The following is a 27,619-nucleotide window of genomic DNA, read 5'->3' as shown; positions in this document are numbered from 1 at the left end:
AACAAAACTAGGGCAGATGATGAGAATGTCAATTAGGGAAACAGGAAGAGGGGCAGTTTAGGGGCCCCACGTGGAGACATGAAGCTCAGCTTGAGAGTTTATTTTACATGTGCTGAATTTCAACTGCCCATGGAATGGTCATGTTGGAAATAATAGCGTGAAGTTCAGCAGTGAGACAAAAGCTTGGGATGGGCAAGCGGATAACAACAAAAGACAGTGAAGGAGATAGCAACAAAGGAGGATCCACAGACAGAGGAAACAAAAGAGATGGAAATACAGCCTAGGAGACTCAGGAGGACAAAATTATCATGGAAGCCTTACAAGAAGGAAAAGCGGATTAACAGTGAGATCAAGTTAGAAGACAACCACTAATAGATGGTGGTTAGAGTTCACCATTTTCAAAGGGTGAAGGGAAAGAGAGGCCCTTAGAATTAGCACTTACAGGGGCACTAGTGGCCTTTAGAGGAGCACAGTGCCTAAAACTGCTCTAAAGGGGGACACAATCTTTCCTTCTGCAATAAGAAACCGAAGGCTTAAAATTCAAGTGCCTCCTTATGTTGAAACAACAGCAAACTCATTTTTCCTAAAATACAATGAGTCACAGAATTTTAGAATTGGAAGGGTGCTTACTGATCATCTAATCCCTGTTTTATGATTGAGGAAAGTGAATTACAGGGCAAGTTTCAAGGAAGAAACAGAACAGGCCCAGAGAAACTACCCAGTCCCAGCCGTGGAGCACGCGAAGCTGCTATATAAAGTCCCCTTACCTCCCCCCGATAAACTGTGGAAGTGCCTGTCCAGAACTAAACATAATACGTTGAGAGTAGAGGCTTTATTTACAGTGATACTCAAAGAGGATTTAGAAAAAGATCCTCCTTATCTTATTAGCAGGGGCTGTACTTCATGAACAAAAAAAAACATCCTGGGGGCAGGAGGTGAACTCTCTCCTCAGGTTCTCTAGATCCCAAGTGAGTTCCCTGCCCCCCAGCTCTTAGGAGGGTGGTTGGTAGACATCTTCTTAGCAGCTGCGAGTCAGACTCCTGCATCCCACTGAGGAACACGTCCAGGGAAGACATCAACACTGGCAGGGAAAATTTCAGGCTTTCACCTCGCTCATGGCCTCCATGAGGCGGGCACTGTTGGTGACTGCTGTCGTCAGAAAAATGAACCTGTACCCTAAGGAGTAAAAGCGCCACGAAACGTGACCGAGGGCAGATTTGAGCCCCCGACACCAGCCATGTGGGGCCCCTCCAGTTCCACAGCCGGGCTGGGTCAGAGCACCAGTCTGTAGTCACAGGTGCACCAGCACCACACTCTCGGGCCCAGCAACTTGCCATGCTGGGTGGAACAGGGCTCCCTGCTGTTCGGCCCCCAGCAAGATGGCAGCAGGTGGTACCCAGAGGCCTGTAAAGAAGCCTTTCTGAGGTCTCTGCCCTTGGCCCCCCAGATCCCATGAAGGCCTGTTCTCACCTTTCTCTCTGCCCAGGAACCGGAGGGCTGAGATCTCAGAGAACGTGCAGCCACCCAAGAACACCACCAAGATGAGGCGCAGGGACTCGCTGGAGGCCTTGTCGTCCTTGGTCATGTCTGCAAAGACCGGACCAGCCTCGGCTCTTCACTGGCCACGCAGGCTCGTACTGGGTGGTGCCTCGCGCCCTCCCCTTGTCTCACCCGCCCCCACTGGGCAAGGAAGGCCATGCACCTGTGAAGGCCAGCTCACTGCAGTTGAGCAGCCGCACCACTTCGTCCAGGCCCTGCCAGCCCCGCCGCTCCAGCACCTGGGAAGGCACAAGCGCTAGTTTCAAGTCCAGCGGCAGCCAGACTGTCACGTTTCTTGCTAGCTGCTCGGGTAGTTACAAGCTGGGCCAGGCCAGGGACGAAGAGAAAGCAGAGAGCATGAAGTGTGAATGAGAGGGGGCCACATTCTCACCTGCTCGATGATTCGGCAGCTGAGGGGCACGTACGCACCGCTGAACACGTACGCCATGTCACGCGGCACTTTCAGGTCATACTCGCCATCCACGCGTGGGATCTGGAGGGTAAAGGGGAACACAGGAGGCGAGTGGCAACTCGGCCTTCCAGTCCTTTACCGAGTCAGAGAAAAGTGGTGTACCCCTAAGAGCAGTTGTTACTTCAACTAAAGGGAGAAGCAGCAATAGCCTTGCGGGGGCGGGGAAAGACTCCATGATCAAAGATGGAAGCTGTTCAGTACCTGCCAGTTCTGCTGAATGAGGGCCCGTGTGCCCTGGCAAGAGTGCCCCTTTGTGACCCTCCAGCAGCGACATGGGACACGCCTGTCACTGAAGCGGCACTTGGCACATTCTCTGGTACTCATAGGTATGTGTTACATGTTTACTAAATGAATGAACCTTTGTGTCTTGTCTCATTATTAAATTAAACTCATGCTATAATGCTACCAAACAAAAGAATCTTTTTCCTTTAATTTTTAGTTTTTGGCTGCATTTTGGTAGCATGTGGGAACTTAGCTCTCTGACCAGGGACTGAACCCACACCTCTGCTTTAGAAGCATGGAGTCTGAACCACTGAACCACCAGGGAAGTTCCCAAACAAAAGGATCTTTATAAAAACAAAGTAACAGAAAGGGTTTTGTGGGCTCAAAGTACTCCACAAAGGACTGAACCCACTGCCTCCCCTAGCCACTCCTGATCCACATACCAAATTCAGCTTCTTACTGATGGCTCGGAAATTGCTTCTCTTGGCGAGGGAACTGAAGGCATCAGTAATCTTTCCTGGGAAAGAAATCTGTGCTGGGTTTTATCTAAGGTTTATGGATTAAATTTATGCTGCCGTGGGTGATACCATTCAGGAAGTGACAGGACCGCCTCTCCTCAAAGAGCAGGACCTATCACACCTGAAGACCCTCCTCAAAGCAGATCACCTACAGTTCCCTGAAACCCATCAAGACATGCACGACCTTTCTCTCCCCACCCACAGTCTTCCTCCTTCTATAGGGCACCAGCCCTCTACTGAATGCAATCTACAGGGTGAGCTACAGTTTACTGGTTAAGGGTGTGGCCTTTGGAGTCAAACCTGACTGACTGAGGGGCCCTGAACAAGTCACTTAACCTCCCTCTGCCTCGGTTTCCACATGTGTAAAATGGAGATAATACAACTTACCATGGAGAAGGTTTGGGAGGATTACATGAAAAAGTGTATCTAAAAGGCTTAGCACATCAGTGTTTACTAACTGGAAGCTGTTCTAACGGGAAAGCAGGAGGAGTGGTGGTAAGGGCAGTGACAGTAAGGAATTGCCTTCTCCTCCCTCAGCTCATTCTCTCCTTGGCCAGCATGCTCCGCCTGTTGAGAGAAGAGGCACCAAGGGCCAGGGGGGGCAGAAGGGGCTACCTGTGCTCCCTGCTCACCTGCGGCCTTGTCCGTCACCAGCTTGCTCACTTTACTCTCCACGGCCGTGAGGGTGTCTCCCGGGGCCTGCTCTGTTAGGAGCCCAGCTCGCCGCAGGTTGAAGAAGGTCAGCAGGTGCTCGGGGCCATAGCTCTGAACAAAATGCAATTCAGCTCTCTACCAAGCATCCACCAAGGGCCTAGCCCTGTGAGGTGATACGGAGGTGGGCGAGAGGAGGATTATGTGTTCTGTGTCCTGAGAAGCCCACACTTTTTTGTGGGGAAGAATTTTTTTTTTTTTCAATTGGGGGATAACTGCTTTACAGTGCTGTGCTGGGGAAGTCACATCGGAAATAACCAAATACCAAACAGACAATAAAAGCAGCACGAAACAATTAAAGAACACAGAAAATTATGGATGGGAGGAGGTGGGGAAGGCTTCACAGAGGAGGCAGGACTTCAGAAGGACCTGGAAGGAAAGCTGTATAGATGCCTCATAAGGAGCTGAAGTGAGAGTCCAAGGCCAAGAACTCACCACTGGTTCCAACAGCTGAACTGTTCAAATTCCCTCCCGCACTAGCCACATAAAGCGGGGAGCAGAGTGAAATGAGGGCGGTGGGAAGGGTGTCTGTGCTGGGAGGGAGGCCGCATGGGAACAGAAGGGTAACCAGGACTGGAAAGGGGCTATTTCTTCTTCAACTCTTTCAAAAATGTCCACCAAATTCCCTCAAGAACACATTCTCCTGGCCTTACCTGCAGGTACTGGGTTTTCAGGGATCGGTAATCCTTGGGGATCAAACCTGAGGGTAAGAAAGGTAAAGGTTCAGGAGCCAGTTGAGGTGTCCTAACGTGTACAGCCAAACCCACCAATCAACAAACCCTCCTCCCCGCAGGAAAAAAACACAAACCCTAATGAGGAGGATGTTCAAGCTGGTTTTAGAAAAGGCAGAGGAATCAGAGATCAAATTGCCAACATCCTCTGGATCATGGGAAAAGCAAGAGAGTTCCAGAAAAACATCTATTTCTGCTTTATTGACTATGCCAAAGCCTTTGACTGTGTGGATCACAATAAACTGTGGAAAATTCTGAAAGAGATGGGAATACCAGACCACCTGACCTGCCTCTTGAGAAATCTGTATACAGGTCAGGAAGCAACAGTTAGAACTGGACATGGAACAACAGACTGGTTCCAAGTAGGAAAAGGAGTACGTCAAGGCTGTATATTGTCACCCTGCTTGTTTAACTTATATGCAGAGTACATCATGAGAAACGCTGGGCTGGAAGAAGCACAAGCTGGAATCAAGATTGCCGGGAGAAATATTAATCACCTCAGATATGCAGATGACACCACCCTGATGGCAGAAAGTGAAGAGGAACTAAAAAGCCTCTTGATGAAAGTGAAACAGAAGAGTGAAAAAGTTGGCTTAAAGCTCAACAGTCAGAAAACTAAGATCATGGCATCTGGTCCCATCACTTCATGGGAAATAGATGGGGAAAACAGTGGAAACAGTGTCAGACTTTATTTTTTTAGGCTCCAAAATCACTGCAGGTGGTGATTGCATCCATGAAATTAAAAGATGCTTACTCCTTGGAAGGAAAGTTATGACCAGCCTAGATAGCATATTCAAAAGCAGAGACATTACTTTGCCAACAAAAGTCCATATAGTCAAGGCTATGGTTTTTCCAGTGGTCATGTATGGATGTGAGAGTTGGACTGTGAAGAAAGCTGAGCACTGAAGAATTGATGCTGTTGAACTGTGGTGTTGGAGAAGACTCTTGAGAGTCCCTTGGACTGCAAGGAGATCCAACCAGTCCATCCTAAAGGAGATCAGTCCTGGGTGTTCATTGGAAGGACTGATGCTGAAGCTGAAACTCCAATACTTTGGCCACCTCATGAGAAGAGCTGACTCACTGGAAAAGACCCTGATACTGGGAGGGACTGGGGGCAGGAGGAGAAGGGGATGACAGAGGATGAGATGGCTGGATGGCATCACCGACTCTATTGGCATGAGTTTGGGTGAACTCCAGGAGTTGGTGATGGACAGGGAGGCCTGCCGTGCTGCGATTCATGGGGTCACAAAGAGTCGGACATGACTGCACAACCGAACTGAACTGAGTGAGAAGGAAGGAGTTGGACTTGATATTAACTTTGCATCCTGTGTAGTCAATTCTAAATTGACTCCTCAACTGAAGCCTGCTTTTTGAAAGATAAAGCCTGGATCTGAGGGTTCCAAGAAAGAGCCCTGGAGAAGGGATACTGACAAATGCCAATTTCATCCATGGGGGTCGGGGAGGGGAATGCAAGCACAGGGAGAAGGGCCTTCCTGTGTGTGTTTCCCTGGCTAGGGGCCAGTCCTTCCAGGAATTGCTTAACAGCAAGTGAGGAATGGGAGAAGTGTCCACATGGGTTCCCAAAGTGCAACAGGGAACTCTTAGATGTAAGAGGAAATGGGCTTCCAACTACAATAAAGGGGATTTAGAATAAGCAAATGACTTCTTTGGGTAAAAGCAACCTTAAAGAATATTTGCTGAGACTTTGCTGGTGGTCCAGTGGTTAGGAACGCACCTGCCAATGCAGGGGGCACACGCTGTGAAGCAAGTAAGCCCGTGTGCCACAACAAGAGCACCCTGCGGCAACAAAGACCCAGTGCAGCCAAAAATAAACAAATTTTAAAAATATTTGTAAAGTGGAAGACTTCAAAACTCAGAACAATTTGCCATGAAAAGCTGCAGAATCCGAGCTTCTAAAATGCTTATGAAATTGGTTTTTCCTGAACTGTATCTTGATTATGAAATCGTGTTGAGGGTAGGAGGCCAGATGGAATAATGAGAGACATGCTGCTCAGCTCTGCCCTTGACAGTCCTACGATGGGACAGGCCTTATTGCAGAGAAGAGGACGAGATGCAGACCTCCTTAGGGCCGGAACAATAAATCACCTTAATGACCTGGGGATGTTTCACCCCAAACAAAAACCTGCTTTATTACAGGGGATAGAATCCATGAGATTACAGGGGAATGTTGTCTGCTAGGACATTTCTTTCTTTCAGAATGACTTTTTCTGTCCCTAAGGTACAGCTTTTCAACCTATGGTCCCTGGGACTCACCATTCTCCGTGATGGACAAAAGGCACATAAGACGGAGGCTTTCTATGGGTGACACCTGCACAGGAAGAAAGAGTCAGGGGGAATTCGAGTTTTGTAACACGCGTTCTCTCTTCTTCCTCTGCTTGGGCCCCACCGCTCCCCGCTCCCCGCTCCGCGCCGCCCCGCCTCACCTGCCGGTCTATGTGCTCTTCAATGTAGTTGGTGCTCTCCCTGATGTTGAACCCCTCCAGCAGCGCTGCAAGGAGTCAGAGGAGAGCCTGTTACTGGGGGAGTGGCTCAGCTTGTTGCCGTCTATGCTAACGGGCATCTGTCTCTCCATCTCTTTCTCCATCCTTTTTGGGGTGGGTTAAGGGGCCCCCAGAACTTCTAGCAGGAGCCAGCACTGGACAGTGCCAAAGAGCATCTTTTCAGGGTGGGCTGGGGCTGGGAGTCCAGGAAGCGGAAGCAGGAGAGGTAGCCAAGTCACCATGCTCAGTCTTGATGAGCTCCTGGAAGTCCTGCTTGGTTTTCTTCTTCATGATGGATTCACAGGCCCCGATATCTGCAGACGGGACAAAAGGGGAGCTGACACATTCCTGTTTCTGGAAGGAGGTCTCTTTACTGTTCAGGAGAATAAAAACTTCTTCAGGCAAAGTGCAGGAGCACTTCTTCCCATTTCGGGGCAAATAAGAGCACTATTCGGGACGTCCTTGGTGGACCAGTGGCTAACACTCCCAACACAGGGGAGCCCAGGTTCGACCCTTGGTCAGGGAACTAGATCCCACATGCCGCAATAAGGTCAGTACAGCCAAATAAATAAATAATTTTTTAAAAAAGCAACCAGAAACACTGATATTATTAAAATAATTTTTTTTTTTTTAAAAAGCACTATTTGATACATGAATGGGATCTCCTCCCAGAGGCAGAGCTCCTCTGCAGCCCTCCCCTCACCCTGGCCTCAAGCTGAAACATACGGAGGCTCAGCAGGCGGTGCTCCTGTTTCAGCCCCTTGAGCTCCTGGGACACAAAGTTCTTCATCTGCTTGATGTCCATGCCTCTCCGGCGCTGTGGGGACATGCCGGAGAGGTCAGGCCTTCTGCCCTCACACAGGAGTGACCACTGCCCACCCGCAGGTCCCCCCGCAACCCCCGCCCCATAGTAGCATCAGGGGCGTCAGCAGCAGCAGCCTGGGGAGCCACCGAGGGAACAGACAGAGGCCCCAGGTGGGAGCCTCACATCATACTGGGCCTGCAGGTTCCGGGCCTTCTGGCTCAGGAAGCCGAAGACATTGGAGAAGTGCTCGTTCCGGATCTCATTAAACACCTGTGAGGGGAATGCAACAGGAACAGATGACTGCACAGACTCAGACCTCCCATCTTCCTGCCTCCTCCGCGCAGCGACAGCACAGGGCGCGCGCTCAGCGGTTCTAGCAGAGAAAGCTGAGCCGGTTTCGATGAGGATGTGTCAGATCCCTGCTGTGTGCCCTGGGGTGCCCTCTCAGCTGGCGGGATGGCCCTCCCTCCAGGGACTCGGCCTCCCCTCCCAGCACGGGGGCCCGCAGCCTCGTGGTGGCAGCAGCCCGGGAAATCGTCTGCGAGCATCTGCATGCTCACCTTGTCCTCGGCATTGAGCAGCACCTTCAGGCTCTTGTCAGAGGACGTGACTTCCGGGCCAAAGTCAACACTCCCTTTAAGAACAGAGGGGACAGCTCTGAGGATCTCCAAGGAGCCTTCCTTCCCCACCCTTTCCTGAACTGCCATGAAAGGTGTCCCCAGGACTTCCCTGAGTCCAGTGGTTAGAGCTCTGGTTGGGTCCACTGCCAGGGCCTGGGTTCGATCTCTGGTCAGGCAACTAAGATCCCACAAGCAAGGCAAAAAAAAATGAGTTAAAGGTCCCCCAAACTATCTGGGGACTTCCCTGGTGGCCCATGGAGTAGGAAATGGCTACCCACTCCAGTATCCTTGCCTGGAAAATTGCATGGACAGAGGAGCCTGGCAGGCTACAGCCCATGGGGTTGCAAAGAGTCGGACATGACTGAGCACACAGTGGTGGCTCAGTGGTAAAGAATCCACCTGCTGGTGCAGGAGATGCGGGTTCGATCCCTGATCCAGGAGGATTCCCTAGAAGAGGAAATGGCAACCCACTCCAGAATTCTTGCTTGGGAAATCCCATAGGCAGAGAAGTCTGGTGGGCTACAGGCCACGCAGTCATAAAGGAGTCGGACTTTGCAACAAAACCACAACAAACCATTTGGAAGCCAGCACTTCACTCTGAGTCCTCCCCCGGGGAGGCCCAAGGAGTCGAGCACACCCCTGTCTCGCCGAGATGCCACTTACCACACTTGATGCGGAAGGTGTCATCCACCAGACCCTCGTAAACCACCTGGGAGCAAAGTGCCGTCACGAAGTCCACGTCTGAAATCGAGATCCCCGACCGTAAGGGTCTTCCTCGACTCAGCCTACCACCCAGTTAGCTCAGTGTCCGTGGGGCCCAAGTGCCCACGCCCTGCCTCCCCCAGGTCAATGCTGGCATTCACAGCCACCGCTGGAGGATTCCAACTGTGCCACCGTGTCTGCCATATTTCCGATATTCCCATGTCTTCTCGGGTCCATGAAGAGAGGAGCGCTGAGCACAGCTCACCTCTGTCCAGGAGAAAGATATGTCCAATTTCTGGCCTTCGGCCCTTGGTTTCACCATCCTCCTCCTCTTCCAGTCTCTTCCACAGTTCATACGACATCTGCTAGGGCCCAACACGTCCTCAGTCTTGAGTCCAGGTCCCTTCTGCAGCCCCACACTTATAGAACCCAACCTGTTCCATGCAATCCTTCTCCTTGACCCCAAGGAACATCTGTTCCCATCCCTCCCCATCCTTCCCCACAGCAGTGAAAGAATCTCACTGCCCCCAAATATTTAGGAATGCTACCCAGGGGTGTCCTGCTGTTCTGTTAGCCACATGAGTTCTCTGCTCTGGGGACCTCTTCTGGGGCAACAAAAGCCTATACATCACATCACAGATGCCCTTGAATAATCCTTAGTGGGCAGAAAATGGGTGAAATATGGGCATCTGGGCAACAGAACTGCTCACCTTGGCACACCTGCCAATTCCATAGCAGTTGGGGAAGGGTCCATACAGCGTGCTGAGGAGGTGCAGAGCTTGCGCCAGAGTGTTGATCCAACGCTGATCTCCTTCCTGCAGGGACCACGTGGGCCACAAAGCTATAGATCAACCTGACAGATTCATCTGGAAAGGGGCGAGGCCTAGAAGCCCCGGAGCAGAAGGGCAGGGTCTCGGCAATGCTTCGGAAGGTTCATTTTCATTGGCCCCAAAGGAAGCCTTGTGAATATCAGTCAGCAGCATTCCACCTCCAAATCAGTATCACTCATGATACATGAGATGAGCTGGAAGAAGGTTGAATCCATAGCCCACAGGACCCCATGTTTGTCCCCACTCATTGATGCCAAGACCCGAGTGCCCTGCACTCACCAGGAAGTAGTCCCTAAAAAACTCTGGTAGTTCCATGCTCAACAGATCCACATCAAGAGGCAAGAGAGAGAAGGCCCATTCATCACAGCTCACATCTGTGGGTACAGAGAGCATCAGCCTTCCTGCCAAAGGCACGAGGCTCCACATGAAGAGGGAAGGCCCACTGCAGTCGTGCGAGACTTCCCGAGGGCCTGCCCCACTGCCTCAGGTACTGCACTAAGCACGGGATGCTCAGAGATGAGTAAGATACAGTCTCTGCCCGGAAGGGGCTCACAGGCTGATAAGGAAAGGATGTGCGTGTGTAACAGCCTGTAATACAATGTGATAAGTGATGTGTTTCCATTAGAGTGCCAACCAAGAGTGCCGATGAAACACTTATTTATCTATGCATCATCTGACAGCACTGACTGAAAGCTGCGCACGTACAGGCACTAGGCTAGGGGACACTGGGGACACGCTCCTAACTTCTGCAGCTTATAGTCAAGTGGGAGGGCGCACAGCCGACAAACAGGATTCCAGTTGCAGGCTCCAAAGAGGAAACAGCAACCTAAGAGTGCAAACAGCTCAAGGATCTAACCCCAACTACGGATATAAGACTTCCCTAAAGAAGTGACATTTAAGCTTAGAATTCAAGTATGATTCAGGTAAGCAAAGAAGCTGTAGGGTGAGGAATATTCTAAGCAACGGGAACAGATGTGTGAAGTCCCCATGGCTGGAGGGCGGTGACTCAGGAGAGAGGAGCACACGTGATGAGTCTAAAGGGCAGGAAGGGGCCAGACCACGGAGGTGCAGGAGGCCACACTGAGGGCGCTGGGCTTTATTCCGAGCAGGATTTCCTGCAGGAAGGACTGGGGACCAGGTCTGTGTTGCACACAGAGGAGGGAAGGCACATGGTGTCCTTGTGGGGGTCTTGGGAGGGAAGGAAGAGAGCAGGGGTGATTTCCAACTACACCCCCCAGGATCCCTTCCATACTCTCCCACTCGTGGTCTAAGCTGGGGTCCTTCTTCCCACTCTAAGGACACCCTCCTCCTGCCAGGCCAATGGGAATGAGACAGCGAGCGTAAAGGAGGAGATACGGCAGGGGGCAACCCTCAGGGCCTTCTCCCACACATCCTCCCCCTTCCACTCACACCCATCTCCTCTCACCTCCATAGACGCCCTCTTCCTCAAGCACCATCTCGCACGCATAAAACTGAAAGACAAGGGGAGCTGATTAGTAACCCCCTTCTCTGTTCTTTGCATTTCTCTGGATTCCTCTGTGGTCACTGATGAGGACCACAGTTACTGAATCCAGTGAAAAAGACAGGAGAACCCAGACTTTTAGATCTAGAAAGGACCACTGGAATCATCCGGCCTAACACTGTTTCCTTTCCATCCATTTTATCTATTTATCAAGTCAATTGCTCTTTTCTCCTTGATTGACTGGAAAAGCTTTACAAAGGAGAGAGTATTCAGCTGTCATGGAAGGGTGAGTGCCGCAGGTAGAGCTCGGAAAAGGGTGTGACGGTACTATAGATACAGAGGAGGAGGAGCAGGTGGAGGTAAAGAGCAGTGGGGCGGAGAGGGGAAGGAAGGAGCTCTGCTTAGGACATGTCCATGGGACCTCTGCAGACACCAGGGGGAGGTCTGGACAGACAGCCTTGGGGTTCACGGCACATACATTACATTTAAACTAGGTAGTTTGTTCAAAAGAACACAAAGAAGAGAGCTAAGGACAAGACTCTAGGGCACGAAAATTCAGAGTACACAGTCCAGGACCTTCCAGAGAAGACCAAGACAGAATACACAGAGGCGGGAACAGAGAAACTAGCGCCTCTAAATAGCACCTCTAAAGGCAGAGGTTCAAGGAAGAATGGGCAGCCATCTCCAACACCAGAGATGTTAGGTAGAAGAGCCCGACACAGACATCACTGGGTTTGTGAAAAATTATCCGCTACCACTGCTTCTGCTTCCTCACACCCACCTTCATCTTTTTATCTAGATGCCCTAGATCTCTGTGGTCAAATCCAGTGATGTCTGTGTCAGGCTCCCAATGCAGGGGGCCCAGGTTCGATCCCTGGTCAAGGATCTGGATCCCACACGCATCAACTACAGATGCAGCATGCCACAACCAAGACCCTGCCCAGCCAGATAAATAAAAACTGAAATCGGGGGCGGTCCTAAGATGGCGGAGGAATAGGATGGGGAGACCACTTTCTCCCCCACAAATTCATCAAAAGAACATTTCAGTGCTGACTAAATTCCACAAAACTACTTCTGAATGCGGGCAGAGGACATCAAGCACCCGGAAAAGCAGCCCACTGTCTTTGAAAGGAGGTAGGAAAAAATATAAAAGATAAAAAGAGAGACAAAAGAGGTAGGGATGGAGATTCATCCCGGGAAGGGAGTCTTAAAATAGAAGTTTCCAAACACCAGAAAACACTCTCACTGGCGAGTCTGTGGAGAGCCTTGGAACCTCAGAAGGCAACATAACTGAGAGGAAAAATAAATAAATAATTAAAACCACAGATTACGTGCCCAACGGTAACTCCCAGTGGAGAAGCAGCGCAGACACCAGCATCCGCCACTAGCAAGCAGGGGCTGGGCAGGGAGGCACTGGCTGCATTGCTTAGAGTAAGGACGGGGCCTGAATGCCCCGAGGACAATCTGAAGGAACTAACTTGAGATAGCAAACCAGAATGTGGGACAGCTATCCTGCAAAAAGCCCTAACCTAAGACACCTGGCAGGCCCGCTCATAGAACAAAGGACTGAGCAGAGCAAGCTGGCTGTTGCCTGGGCCATCCCCCGCCGGAGACAGGCAGGCGAGGGCAGCCAGAGCCGGAAGGGGGCAATTGCGGCCTGAGAGAGGCATCCTCTACCAAACTGCAAGCACGCTTCATTGTTAAGCAAGACTTCTCTGGATTCTGGACATCCGCCTGGGAAGGTGCACCCAGAAAACCGAGCAGCAGGGACAGGGGAGGCAATAAGTCGCAGCGACCGCGCTCGCCAAGCACCTGGGCACAAAACGCAGTCCCAACAGACTGCGCCTCTGAGGACTACCCGAGTACCTGAACCTCAGCGGCTTAGATCTGGGAAGTGCATGAAACCCAGGGCCGGCCTCAGACAGTTCCCGGCAGAGCAACCTACAGCCTAAGCGGTGTAGACAGGGAAAGCACACACGCCGTGAGCGGGGGCAGGCCCTGTGTGGCCGAGACACTGCTAGACGCGCCAGTGTTATTTGTTTGCAGTGTCCCTCCCTCCCCACAGCACGACTGAACAAGTGAGCCTACAAAAGTGTCCACCACCGCCCCGCTGTGCCAGGGCGGAAATTAGACACAGAAGAGACCAGCAAACAGAAGAAGCTAAAACAGAGAGACCCTCCTTGGGAGTGACAGGTACAATAGATTAAAACCCTGTAGTTAGCACTGACTACATAGGAAGGGGCCTATAGACCTTGAGAAGTATAAGCCAGATCAAGGAACTATCTGAAAATGAACTGACCCCACACTGTCCACAACAACACCAGAGAAAGTCCTAGATATATTTTTACTATTATCATTCTTTAAATTAAAAAAAAAAAATTTTTTTATTTTTAAGTCCTCCATTACTCCTTTAATTTTCACTTTTATAACCTATTACTTTGAAAAAAAAAAGACCCTATTTTTTTAAAGCAAACTTCATATATATATATATTTTATAATTTTTTGACTTTGTTTTTTTCTTTAATATTATATTTTTGAGACTCCAACCTCTAATCTAGATTTTTAATGTTTGCTTTTTGGTATATGTTATCAATTTTGTACCTTTAAGAACCCAACCTTCAGTACCCATTTTTACTTGGGAGAAAGATTACTGGCTTGACTGCTCTCTCCTGCTTTGGACTCTCCTTTTTCTCCACCAGGTCGCCTCCATCTCCTCCCTCCCCTTTCTCTTCTCTACCCAACTCTGTGAATCTCTTTGTGTGTTCCAGGCTGTGGAGACCACTTAGGGAACTGATTACTGGCCAGCTTGCTCTCTCCCCTTTTGATTCTCCCTCTTCTCCTGGCCACCTCTATCTCCCTCCTCCCTCTTCTCTTCTCCATGTAACTCTGTGAACCTCTCTGGGTGTCCCTCACTGTGGAGAAACTTTTCATCTTTAACCTAGATGTTTTATCATCAGTGCTGTATAGATGGAGAAGTCTTGAGGCTACTGTAAGAATAATACTGAAAACCAGAGGCAGGAGGCTTAAGTCCAAATCCTGAGAACACCAGAGAACTCCTGACTCCAGGGAACATTAATCAATAGGAGCTCATCAAACGCCTCCATACCTACACTGAAACCAAGCACCTCCCAAGGGCCAACAAGTTCCAGAGCAAGACATACCATGCAAATTCTCCAGCAACACAGGAACATAGCCCTGAGTTTCAATATACAGGCTGCCCAAAGTCACACCAAACCCACTGACATCTCATAACTCATTACTGGACACTTCATTGCACTCCAGAGAGAAGAAATCCAGCTCCACCCACCAGAACACCGACACAAGCTTCCCTAACCAGAAAACCTTGACAAGCCACCCATCCAACCCCACCCACAGCGAGGAAAAGAGAACTCCACAAACTGCCAGAATACAGAAAGGCCACCCCAAACACAGCAATATAAACAAGATGAAAAGGCAGAGAAATACCCAGCAGGTAAAGGAACAGGATAAATGTCCAGCAAACCAAACAAAAGAGGAAGAGACAGGGAATCTACCTGATAAAGAATTCTGAATAATGATAGTGAGAATGATCCAAAATCTTGGAAACAAAATGGAGTTACAGATAAATAGCCTGGAGACAAGGATCAATGCAAAAGGTTTAACAAGGACCTAGAAGAAATAAAAAAGAGTCAATATATAATGAATAATGCAATAAATGACATAAAAAACACTCTGGAGGGAACCAACAGTAGAATAACAGAAGCAGAAGATGGGATAAGTGAGGTAGAAGATAGAATGGTAGAAATAAATGAAGCAGAGAGGAAAAAAGAAAAACGAATTAAAAGAAATGAGGACAATCTCAGAGACCTCTGGGACAATGTTAAATGCCCCAACATTTGAATCATAGGAGTCCCAGAAGAAGACAAAAAGAAAGACCATGAGAAAATACTTGAGGAGATAATAGTTGAAAACTTCCCTAAAATGGGGGAGGAAATAATCACCCAAGTCCAAGAAACCCAGAGAGTCCCAAATAGGATAAACCCTAGGCAAAACACCCCAAGACAATATTAATCAAATTAACAAAGATCAAACACAAAGAATAAATATTAAAAGCAGCAAGGGAAAAAACAACAAATAACACACAAGGGGATTCCCATAAGGATAACAGCTGATCTTTCAGTAGAAACTCTTCAGGCCAGGAGGGAATGGCAGGACATACTTAAAGTGATGAAAGAAAATAACCTACAGCCCAGATTACTGTACCCAGCGAGGATCTCATTCAAATATGAAGGAGAAATCAAAAGCTTTACAGACAAGCAAAAGCTGAGAGAATTTAGCACCACCAAACCAGCTCTCCAACAAATGCTAAAGGATCTTCTCTACACAGGAAACACAGAAAGGGTGTATAAACTCGAACCCAAAACAATAAAGTAAATGGCAATGGGATCACACTTATCAATAATTACCTTACATGTAAATGGGTTGAATGCCCCAACCAAAAGACAAAGACTGCCTAAATGGATACAAAAATAAGACCCCTATATATGCTGTCTACAAGAGGCCCACCTCAAAACAGGGGACACATACAGATGGAAAGTAAAGGGCTGGAAAAAGATATTCCACGCAAATAGAGACCAAAAGAAAGCAGGCGTAGCAATACTCATATCAGATAAAATAGACTTTAAAACAAAGGCTGTGAAAAGAGACAAAGAAGGACACTACATAATAATCAAAGGATTTATCCAATAAGATATAACAATTATAAATAAATATGCACCCAACATAGGAGCACCACAATATATAAAGCAAATGCTAACAAGTATGAAAGGGGAAATTAACAATAACACAATAATAGTGGGAGACTTTAATACCCCATTCACACCTATGGATAGATCAACTAAACAGAAAATTAACAAGGAAACAAACTTTAAATGATACAATAGACCAGTTAGACCTAATTGATATCTATAGGACATTTCACCCCAAAACAATGAATTTCACCTTTTTCTCAAGTGCACATGGAGCCTTCTCCAGGATAGATCACATCCTGGGCCATAAATCTAGCCTTGGTAAATTCAAATTGAAATCCTTGCAAGCATCTTTTCTGACCACAATGCAGTAAGATTAGTTGTCAATTACAGGAGAAACACTACTAAAAAAGCCAACATATGGAGGCTGAACAACACGCTGCTGAATAACCAACAAATCACAGAAGAAATCAAAATATGCATAGAAATGAATGAAAATGAAAACACAACAACCCAAAACCTGTGGGACACTGTAAAAAGCAGTGCTAAGGGGAAGATTCATAGGAATACAGGCACACCTCAAGAAACAAGAAAAAAGTCAAATACATAACTTAACTCTACACCTAAAGCAACTAGAAACAGAAGAAATGAAGAATCCCAGGGTTAGTAGAAGGGAAGATCTTAAAAACTAGGGCAGAAATAAATGCAAAAGAAACAAAAGAGACCATAGCAAAAATCAACAAAGCCAAAAGCTGGTTCTTTGAGAAGATAAATAAAATTGACAAACCATTAGCCAGACTCATCAAGAAACAAAGGGAGAAAAATCAAATCAATAAAATTAGAAATGAAAATGGAGAGATCATAACAGACAACACAGAAATACAAAGGATCATAAGAGACTACTATCAGCAACTATATGCCAATAAAATGGACAACTTGGAAGAAATGGACAAATTCTTAGAAAAGTACAACTTTCCAAAACTGAACCAGGAAGAAATAGAAAATCTTAACAGACCCATCACAAGCACAGAAATTGAAACTGTAATCAGAAATCTTCCATCAAACAAAAGCCCAGGACCAGGTGGCTTCACAACTGAATTCTACCAAAAATTTAGAGAAGAGCTAACACCTATCCTACTCAAACTCCTGCAGAAAATTGCAGAGGAAGGTAAACTTCCAAACTCATTCTATGAGGCCACCATCACCCTAATACCAAAACCTGACAAAGATGCCACAAAAAAAGAAAACTACAGGCCAATACCACTGATGAGCATAGATGCAAAAATCCTTAACAAAATTCTAGCAAACAGAATCCAACAATACATTTAAAAGATCATACATCATGACCAGGTGGGCTTTATCCCAGGGATGCAAGGATTCTTCAATATCTGCAAATCAATCAATGTAATACACATTAACAAATTGAAAAATAAAAGCCATATGATTATCTCAATAGATGCAGAGAAAGCCTTTGACAAAATTCAACATCCATTTATGATAAAAACCCTCCAGAAAGCAGGAATAGAAGGAACATACCTCAACATAATAAAAGCTATATACGACAAACCCACAGCAAACATTATCCTCAATGGTGAAAAATTGAAAGCATTTCCTCTAAAGTCAGGAACAAGACAAGTGTGCCCACTCTCCCTACTACTATTTAACATAGTTTTGCAAATTTTGGCGACAGCAGTCAGAGCAGAAAAAGAAATAAAAGGAATCCAGATTGGAAAAGAAGAAGTAAAACTCTCACTGTTTGCAGATGACATGATCCTTTACATAGAAAACCCTAAAGACTCCACCAGAAAATTACTAGAGCTAATCAATGAATATAGTAAAGTTGCAGGATACAAAATCAACACACAGAAATCCCTTGCATTCCTATACACTAATAATGAGAAAATAGAAAGAGAAATTAAGGAAACAATTCCATTCACCATTGCAATGAAAAGAATAAAATACTTAGGAATATATCTACCTAAAGAAACTAAAGACCTATATATAGAAAACTATAAAACACTGGTGAAAGAAATCAAAGAGGACACTAATAGATGGAGAAATATACCATGTTCATGGATCGGAAGAATCAATATAGTGAAAATGAGTATACTACCCAGAGCAATCTATAGATTCAATGCAATCCCTATCAAGCTACCAACGGTATTTTTCACAGAGCTAGAACAAATAATTTCACAATTTGTATGGAAATACAAAAAACCTCGAATAGCCAAGGCAATCTTGAGAAAGAAGAATGGAACTGGAGGAATCAACCTGCCTGACTTCAGGCTCTACTACAAAGCCACAGTCATCAAGACAGTATGGTACTGGCACAAAGACAGAAATATAGATCAATGGAACAAAATAGAAAGCCCAGAGATAAATCCACGCACCTATGGACACCTTATCTTTGACAAAGGAGGCAAGAGTATACAATGGAGAAAAGACAATCTCTTTAACAAGTGGTGCTGGGAAAACTGGTCAACCACTTGTAAAAGAATGAAACTAGAATATTTTCTAACACCATACACAAAAATAAACTCAAAATGGATTAAAGATCTAAATGTAAGACCAGAAACTATAAAACTCCAAGAGGAGAACACAGGCAATACACTCTCCAACATAAATCACAGCAGGATCCTCTATGACCCACCTCCCAGAATATTGGAAATGAAAGCAAAAATAAACAAATGGGACCTAATTAAAATTAAAAGCTTCTGCACAACAAAGGAAACTATAAGTAAGGTGAAAAGACAGCCTTCAGAATGGGAGAAAATAATAGCTAATGAAGCAACTGACGAAGAATTACTCTCAAAGATATACAAGCAACTCCTGCAGCTCAATTCCAGAAAAATAAATGACCCAATCAAAAAATGGGCCAAAGAACTAAACAGACATTTCTCCAAAGGCATACAGATGGCTAACAAACACAGGAAAAGATGCTCAACATCACTCATTATCAGAGAAATGCAAATCAAAACCACAATGAGGTACCATTTCACACCAGTCAAAATGGCTGCTATCCAAAAGTCTACAAGCAATAAATGCTGGAGAGGGTGTGGAGAAAAGGGAACCCTCTTACACTGTTGGTAGGAATGCAAACTAGTACAGCCACTATGGAGAACAGTGTGGAGATTCCTTAAAAAACTGGAAACAGAACTGCCATACGACCCAGCAATACCACTGCTGGGCATACACACTGAGGAAACCAGAAGGGAAAGAGACACGTGTACCCCAATGTTCATCACAGCACTGTTTATAATAGCCAGGACATGGAAGCAACCTAGATGTCCATCAGCAGATGAATGGATAAGAAAGCCATGGTACATATACACAATGGAGTATTACTCAGCCATTAAAAAGAATACATTTGAATCAGTTCTAATGAGGTGGATGAAACTGGAGTCTATTATACAGAGTGAAGTAAGCCAGAAAGAAAAACACCAATACAGTATACTAACGCATATATATGGAATTTAGAAAGATGGTAACAATAACCCTGTATACGAGACAGCAAAAAAGACACAGATGTATAAAAGTCTTTTGGACTCTGCGGGAGAGGGCGAGGGTGGGATGATTTGGGAGAATGGCATTGAAACATGTATATTATCATATGTGAAACGAATTGCCAGTCCAAGTTCGATGCATGATACAGGATGCTCTGGGCTGGTGCACTGGGATGACCCAGAGGGATGGCATGGGGAGGGAGGTGGGAGTGGGGGTTCAGGATGGGGAACACATGCACACCCGTGGTAGATCCATGTCAATGTATGGCAAAACCAATACAATATTGTAAAGTAATTAGCCTCCAATTAAAATAAACAAATTTGTATTAAAAAATAAAAATGTATATAATTGACATATTAAAAAAAAGGCAAAATGAGAGAAAAAATCTTTATTAATAGGTCCAAAAAAAAGTTAAATCTATTAATCAGCATTGTTTTATTAATGAGGCTTTTTCCAAATGTTTCTAAGCCATTCCTTTTGTAATTAAAATAATGTTCTTGCTAATTCATTTATTAGAATCAAAGTTTTCTTATGGGTGTATGTGAGTTTTCTGTATAGCAATACTTATAAATATTTTCCCAATTTGGTTTAGCTTTCATAATTTTTATGTTGGTGGTTTATGTCAATTTTTAACCTTTGTGTAGGTTATTTTCCTTTACTAAGTGGCATATTATCCAGTACTTTGTTAGCATCTCCTATGACTGTTTATTGTATAAAATTATTCTGCCTACTTTTGTGTGCTATGTAAATTGACATCTTTTATATGTAACTCATGTATGGATGTGAGAGTTGGACTGTGAAGAAGGCCGAGCGCTGAAGGATTGATGCTTTTGAACTGTGGTGTTGGAGAAGACTCTTGAGAGTCCCTTGGACTGCAAGGAGACCCAACCAGTCCATTCTGAAGGAGATCAGCCCTGGGATTTCTTTGTAAGGAATGATGCTAAAGCTGAAACTCCAGTACTTTGGCCACCTCATGCAAAGAGTTGACTCATTGGAAAAGACTCTGATGCTGGGAGGGATTGGGGGCAGGAGGAGAAGGGGACGACAGAGGATGAGATGGCTGGATGGCATCACTGACTCGATGGACATGAGTCTGAGTGAACTCCGGGAGTTGGTGATGGATAGGGAGGCCTGGCGTGCTGTGATTTATGGGGCCGCAAAGAGTCGGACACGACTTAGCGACTGATCTGATCTGATCTGATTATTATTATTTCCCATATTTTTCCTTTTAAAGATCAAACTGATTGATTCACAAAACTCAAATGTTATACTTCATATATTTATATTCCTAAGCAGGATAGCTTCCTAGGTGGCACAGTGGTAAAAGGATCCATCTGAAATGCAAAAGACATAGGAGATTCAAGTTCGATCCCTGGGTCGGGAAGATCCTCTGGAGGAAGGCATGGCAACCCACTCCAGTATTCTTGCCTGGAGAATGCCATGGTCAGAGGAGCCTGGAGGGCTACAGTCAGTCCATGGGGTCAAAAAGAGTCAGACACAACCGAGCACACACACGCTCACATGTAGAGGCCACCTCTCACCACTGTACAGTCTGTATTTGGGGTAATTTGATAGGAGACTCTCTGCTACATTAATAAAAAGACAATGGCAGGTATTTTGTTCAGTCACATAGAATTTGCTTAGAGGGAGACACAGCTGCTAGCCCTTTACCCTGTCCCAGTCCCTCATGCTCTTCTACCTTATCTCACTCCCACATGGGTCCAAACTCACCTTCTGAGGACTGAAGATCACTTTGTATTTCCGAGTTCGGCCAGCCATTTTGTCAGCATTGACGAGACCTAAAGACAGAAGGGATGCAGCCCAGAAAGCCATGGGCCTTATGTTAGACTAGAAGCAAGAAAGCGACGAGCCTCGATGAGGGGCACCGCCAACCTGAACAATTCTTTTCTTCTGAAAGGGTCCTAGTGGCCGTGCCCTCAGACGTTCCCGTCCACCCCCAGGTCTTAGTGACGGTGAACGCTGTGACACTCACTGGCAATGTACCGCATATTCTTGATGCGAGGTCTGACCAGGAAGCACAGCCTATGGGAGAGAAGGGGGGGAAATCCTAGTGAAGAAAAATCATGAAGTTGGTGATAGTCATGGCAACTCTCCCACCATGTGCTACAGTTCTCACCCAGCCAAAGCCACGCCAGCGTTCTCGGCTGACTCACCATGGAAGACTCCCCTCAGTAAAGCAGGTATAGGTACAGAAGAACCCATTTGCAGGGCAGGAATAGAGATGCAGATGTGGAGAACAGACTTGTGGCCACAGCAGGGGACGTAGAGGGTGGGAAAAACTAAGAGGAGCATCGACACATATCCACTACCACATGTGAAAGAGATAGCTAGTGGGAAGCCGCTGTATAACACAGGGAGCTCAGTCCGGTGATCTGTGACAACCTAGAGGGCTGGGATGGGGTGGGGGACAGGAGGGAGGTTCAAGAGGGAGGGGACATATGTATACTTGTGGCTGATTCACACTGTTGTATGGCAGAAACCAAAACAACATTGTAAAGCAATTATCCTTCAATTAAAAGTAAATTAAAAAACATAAAGCAGGTATATTGTGATGAGCTGGGGGTACTTATTGGCCTCATGGTGGACCCAGAAGTTTCTGCTCTCAAATAATTTACAGTTTATTGGGCAAAATAAGATGCATGTATGCATGAAGTATATTAACCATCAAGTATTCAAAAATAATGCAAGGAAGTATATGACATGTTTTTCAAACTGGGGTTCGTGGGTGTATTCTCCATGTATCTAGGAGGGTTTGTTCCTCTAAGGGAGGGTGTACATGACTTAAGTTGAGAAATACTGAAAATAAAAACAAACACCAGACAACAGGCAGCATGTGACTGAGTGCCAGGTGAACAGGACAAACTGATCTCCATGCAAATCCAGGGGAGGAGACAATCACCCCGGGGTGGCCACCCTGGGATGGCTTCGTGGAGGAGTGGGGCTGGGCTCTGAAGGCTGGGTGTCTGTCACGAGAACAGTGAGGAAAGGAGAGAAGGTCAGGCAGAATGGGTGGAGCGGCCAGAAGCACGGAGGTTTGTGTGTAGAGTGGGGAAACACATGAAAGTGTACCAGGTAAGAGAGTATGTGCAAGAGGCCAGGCTGGAAAGAGGGCGCAAGGCCTTCTGGGAGGCAGCTTTGGAATCTATGATGAGCAATGCAGACCGTAGTGGGTAAGTAAGGGAAGGCCTGAAGGTTCTGGAGGAGATCACAAGGAAATTATTTGTGAAAGATTAATCAATGTGGTGGGGGAGTGCTTCCCTGATAGCTCAGTTGGTAAAGAATCCACCTGCAATGCAGGAGACCCTGGTTCAACTCCTGGGTTGGGAAGATCCCCTGGAGAAGGGAAAGGCTACCCACTCCAGTATTCTGGCCTGGAGAATTCCATAGACTGTATAGTCCATGGGGTCACAAAGAGTCAGGCACGACTGAGCGACTTTTTCACTTTCTTTCAATCAATGTGGTTAGAGCTGGTAGATTGGGTTAGAGAGAGAGGAGGACAAGGGAGGGAGAAACTGCAGACGAGGAGACCAATTAGGAGGATAAATCATAACCTAGGGATGAAACTGTAAAAGTGCAGGGAAGTGAATGCTTTGATATCACATATGTCATGGGGCTAGATCTCAGCCAAGGACTGATCACAGGCTAATGTGCAGGGACCGAGGCTCCCGGACACTCACTGTTCACTGGAGCTGAGGGCTGGTTTGTTCTCCACTTTGTACAGCTTGTCTACCTCGTGTTGCTACAGACAAGAATCAAACAAAACAACGGACGTTAAGTGTGATTGGGAACCTGAAGCCTGGTACAAAGACTGGGGTCTTCTGAAAGGGCTTCCTCCTACTTACACTAACTCTAGGAGTCAAAATGCCTCCCTAACAACCATTCCACTGAACCTTCCTCAAACTGTCAGTAGAAAAATCAACATTTAAATAATTCAAAAACAATACAAAGAGGATCAATCCCTCCCAGTCCACTCAATTCTGCTATCCTGTATTTACCCTAGAAGGGTAGTAATTACTCCTCAGTAACTTGTACCATTCATCAAAAGAAAAACTGCTTAATGAGGAAAGAGGGGCCTGATCCACCTGGGAATGGGGGCAAGGTACCTTTAGAATGGAGACATTGGCGATTCGATCCAAAGGGCTCATGAGATCCGCCTCAATGAACAAGTCTTTCTTTCCGGGAAGCTGAAGGAGACACAGCATGTTGGATCACTCTCAGGTCATACAAGCCCCTCAGTTGAGAGTTCACTCAGTCATCCATTTAATAGAAGTCTCTGAGCTGGGGACTTCCCTGGTGGCCCAGTGGACAGGAATCCACCTGCCAACACAGGGTACATGGGTTTGATCCCTGGTCCAGGAAGATCCCACATGCCATGGAACAACTAAGCCCGTGTGCCACAACTACTGAAGCTTGCGTGCCTTAAAGCCCATGATCTGCAACAAATATGTCACCACGATGAGAAGCCCATGCACTGCAATGAGGAGTAGTTCCCGCTCACCACAACTAGAGAAAGCCCAGGAGCAGCAACTAAGACCCCACACAGACATAAGTCAATAAAGAAAATTACTAAAAAAAAAAAAGTCTCTGAGTTCCTTGAGTTCCTTGGAAAGGCACTAGACCTCATCTAACCCAGCATCTTATTTATTGTCTATATCCACAGTTGCCATTTCTTTACATATTCACCTATTTTTGTCTTCTATTCATTATTAGTTCCAGTGGAAAGATATTTCATCTTTTTTTATCGCCATGCAGCATGTGGGATCCTAGTTCCCTGCTCAGGGATCCAATCCATGCCCCCTGCACTGAAGCTTGGATCTTAACCACTGGACTGCCTGGGAAGTCCCTCACCTTCTTTCTAAGGTCACATCCTTGTCACACAACCCTCCTGCTCGCCTGTGACCCTGTTCTACATCACTGCTCCTCTGCTCCACTGCCTCCTCCTCCATACCTCCTGATAAACCAATTGATCTGCTGAACGCAGCCAAACAAAACAAAACTGCACCGTGTATCCTGCAACCCCACAACTAACTGCCAAATATCTCTTCAAATGGCATTTTACTTCTAATTACAAAAAGAACCAATGTTCAAGGCAGAAAACTTAACCCACGACAGTCCTCACCCTCCCACCCACTTCCTGCTTCACCATTCCCGACGCTGCTCTCTCATCTGTCCAGAGGAAGGACAGGTCACACTGAGCAGAAGAGAGGGTGAAGTCGTTGAAAGCTTCCTCTCAACATGATTTTGACAAATGGGTAGGCTGTGGGCAGTGACAGATCGAGATGGCAATTAAGCCAAGGCCAGGGAAAGCCAAAGGCTGAATGGTAAGGGCAGAACAGCAGTTCAGTTCGCCTGATGGCTAAGATGCATGTAGGCAGTGGTCCTCAACCAGAACTGATTTTGCCCTTCAGGGGATATCTGGCAAAGTCTGGAGACATTTAGGTTGTCTCATCTTGGGTCAGGGTGTGTTAACGACATCTGGTGTTACTGGTAGAGGTTAGGGATGCTGCTAAATATCCTACACTACACAGGACAGTCCCACGACAAAGAATTAACCAGCCCAAAATGTCAGTGTCACCAAGGTTGAGAAATCTTGGGTGTTGGGGAATGGTGGGAAACAAGGCTGAAACATTCACAGGAATCGGGGATAAACCTTCAGTAGCTACCTAATGCCTGCTGCTGCTGCTGCTGCTAAGTCGCTTCAGTTGTGTCGGACTCTGTGCGACCCCATAGACGGCAGCCCACCAGGCTCCTCTGTCCCCGGTATTCTCCAGGCAAGAACACTGGAGTCGGTTGCCATTTCCTTCTCCAATGCATGAAAGTGAAAAGTGAAAGTGAAGTCGCTCAGTCGTGTCCGACTCTTAGCGACCCCATGGACTGTAGCCCACCAGGCCCCTCCGTCCATGGGATTTTCCAGGCAAGAGTACTAATTTTTCATCCCTCTCTTCCATGTATTACATGCCTTGTCCTTTCCTGGTTCCTCAACTTTGCTCCCACCAGTACATCTGCCTGTAATACCCTCTCCCATCTCCAAGGAAAGTATGCTTATCTTCACACTCCAGTCCTCGAAACTCCTAGATTACTCCAGCTAGAAATGACTGTTTCATGAACTCTAGCTGTCACTCATTTACCCCAGGATACCCTATTTGTGCTAATTTGTGCTTCATAGGCTCCCAGTAATGCCTATGAATAGATCAGGAAGTAAGATCCCTAAGGACAAATTTGTTTTAGCCATATTTCCATCTCCAGTGATGCCTGACATTAGTGGTGTCTCCCTTGCCCGTATTATAAAAAAAAAAAAAAAAAAAGGATTTCCAATAACTCTGGCCAGGTCGTCTCAAGAAGCTCTTAACTGCTCTCTGATTTTTCTCCCTGAGTGCTTCATTTTGGACCTGCCACAGAAGCTCCAAGGACCAAGGCAAGATCAAGGGAACTCAGTAAGAAAGAACTAGGCATCCAGAGAGTGCTAAACTGTTGATGCAGTAAAGGCCCCCGACGTGGAGGGCACTGACCTGCTCCAGCAGGTAGATGAGCTGGTCTCGGGCCAGCCTCTTGAGCATGGAGAAGTCAGGCAGCTCTGGGGCGTCCGGTCGATGAGGAAAAGCCATGGCGGCGGTCGCAGGGTGGAAAAGCCGCAGGGTGGAAGAAGGGGGACGCCTCCTCCTCCGCTCCGAGGAGGCCGGCAGCGGCCCGGGTAAGCGCAGGATGTTTCTCCTTCAGGTAAGGGCACGGAACCCGAAAAAGCCCCCCAAGGGGCCCTCGCTCGTCAGCCACACTGGAGGAATGAATGGCCGGCCACCTCTCGGCCAGACAGCTGCAGCCAGAGACCTTGCTTCAGGCCTGCAGCCACTGTATCCCGCCCCGCCCCTCCCGGTCCACTCCGCCCGTCCGCTGGATGCGGGTCTACACCTGCAGAGATACCAAAGAGAGGGGTGGCTTCCTAGACCTCCCGGAAGTCCCGAACTCTCAAGCACCGCTCAGGGTACGCGGAAAAGGACGGCGTCCTGGAAGGGACATTTGAAAACGCGCGGCAACGCATCAGCGTTCCAGTTTCTTCCCGGACCAGAGGCGAGTGTTCCTGTGATAAAAGGATTTTACTTTAAACTAACTTTGAAGGGAACACCCAATTCTCCTAGCTCACGCAAGGAAGCGTTGGGCACTTGCTCTATTTTCAGAACTTGGTGAAATGGGCGAAACCAACTCGGAATCCGTAGGGCACTGATCACCGGGGATCTTGGCTGTCGATCACATCTACTCCACAAAGTTAGCGGCGAGCTCTGAGCTCTCCCGCTTCTGACTTGCGCGAGGCTAGATGCCCGAGATGGAGGCGGGTGCGCAGTGAGAGAAGAACGCGTTAGGAGCCAATGGAAGCTGAGTCTCACCACCTATGACCTTTCAATATCAGAGTCCTGACTCATTAATGCTTTTCGTGGGAAAACGGATAAACTGTGACATATTCATACAATAAAAATAACTGAATAAATCAGTCGTTCAGTCGTGTCCAACTCTTTGCGACCCCATGAATCGCAGCACGCCAGGCCACCCTGTCCATCACCAACTCCCAGAGTTCACTGAGACTCACGTCCATCGAGTCAGTGATGCCATCCAGCCATCTCATCCTCTGTCGTCCCCTTCTCCTCTTGCCCCCAATCCCTCCCAGCATCAGAGTCTTTTCCAATGAGTCAACTCTTCGCGTGAGGTGGCCAAAGGACTGGAGTTTCAGCTTCAGCATCATTCCTTCCAAAGAAATCCCAGGGCTGATCTCCTTCAGAATGGACTGGTTGGATCTCCTTGCAGTCCAAGGGACTCTCAAGAGTCTTCTCCAACACTACAGTTCAAAAGCATCAATCCTTCGGCGCTCAGCCTTTTCACAGTCCAACTCTCACATCCATACATGACCACAGGAAAAACCATAGCCTTGACTAGACAGACCTTTGTTGGCAAAGTAATGTCTCTGCTTTTGAATATGCTATCTAGGTTGGTCATAACTTTCCTTCCAAGGAGTAAACGTCTTTTCATGGCTGCAGTCACCATCTGCAGTGATTTTGGAGCCCCCCAAAATAAAGTCTGACACTGTTTCCACTGTTTACCCATCTATTTCCCATGAAGTGATGGGACCAGATGCCATGATCTTCGTTTTTTGAATGTTGAGCTTTAAGCCAACTTTTTCACTCTCCTGTTTCACTTTCATCAAGAGGCTTTTTAGTTCCTCTTCACTTTCTGCCATAAGGGTAGTGTCATCTGCATATCTGAGGTT

At 47.0% G+C, this 27,619-nt stretch overlaps 1 protein-coding gene across 2 annotated transcripts; it reads right to left on the bottom strand.

The window, feature by feature from the left end:
* Window positions 1-813: 813 nt before the first annotated feature.
* VPS33B (VPS33B, late endosome and lysosome associated) lies at window positions 814-26,350 on the bottom strand. 2 transcript variants are annotated; one of them, XM_027521299.1, is made up of 23 exons: window positions 25,875-26,350; window positions 23,469-23,549; window positions 23,043-23,104; window positions 21,338-21,387; window positions 21,076-21,143; window positions 11,078-11,123; window positions 9,931-10,025; window positions 9,532-9,636; window positions 9,087-9,183; window positions 8,783-8,860; window positions 8,060-8,133; window positions 7,683-7,769; window positions 7,421-7,511; window positions 6,934-7,008; window positions 6,638-6,702; window positions 6,468-6,522; window positions 4,116-4,162; window positions 3,384-3,516; window positions 2,677-2,750; window positions 1,931-2,032; window positions 1,703-1,778; window positions 1,471-1,587; window positions 814-1,176 (listed from the first exon to the last, which is right to left on the bottom strand). In XM_027521299.1, exons 1-23 carry the CDS (start codon window positions 25,968-25,970, stop codon window positions 1,097-1,099), a joined length of 1,854 nt encoding a protein of 617 aa, XP_027377100.1. In that variant the 5' UTR covers window positions 25,971-26,350; the 3' UTR covers window positions 814-1,096. The 2 variants fall into 2 exon arrangements, with proteins under 2 accessions (XP_027377100.1, XP_027377101.1); XM_027521300.1 differs by having other exon boundaries at window positions 23,469-23,682; window positions 25,875-26,322.
* Window positions 26,351-27,619: the final 1,269 nt, after the last annotated feature.

The sequence above is a fragment of the Bos indicus x Bos taurus genome, chromosome 21, assembly GCF_003369695.1.
Source record: "Bos indicus x Bos taurus breed Angus x Brahman F1 hybrid chromosome 21, Bos_hybrid_MaternalHap_v2.0, whole genome shotgun sequence".
Taxonomy (NCBI): Eukaryota; Metazoa; Chordata; class Mammalia; order Artiodactyla; family Bovidae; genus Bos; species Bos indicus x Bos taurus.
The sequence above is the reverse complement of the archived record's forward strand: the minus strand, read 5'-3'. Positions and strand labels throughout refer to the sequence as shown.

Coding starts and splice junctions, on each gene's coding strand:
- VPS33B (XM_027521299.1), bottom strand. CDS start 25,970: ATGGCTTTTCCTCATCGACCGGACGCCCCAGAGCTGCCTGACTTCTCC. Junction 21,388..23,042: donor GCCCTCAGCTCCAGTGAACA/GTGAGTGTCCGG, acceptor TCTCTCCCATAG/GCTGTGCTTCCTGGTCAGAC. Junction 2,751..3,383: donor GGTGACGGACAAGGCCGCAG/GTGAGCAGGGAG, acceptor TTTCTTTCCCAG/GAAAGATTACTGATGCCTTC.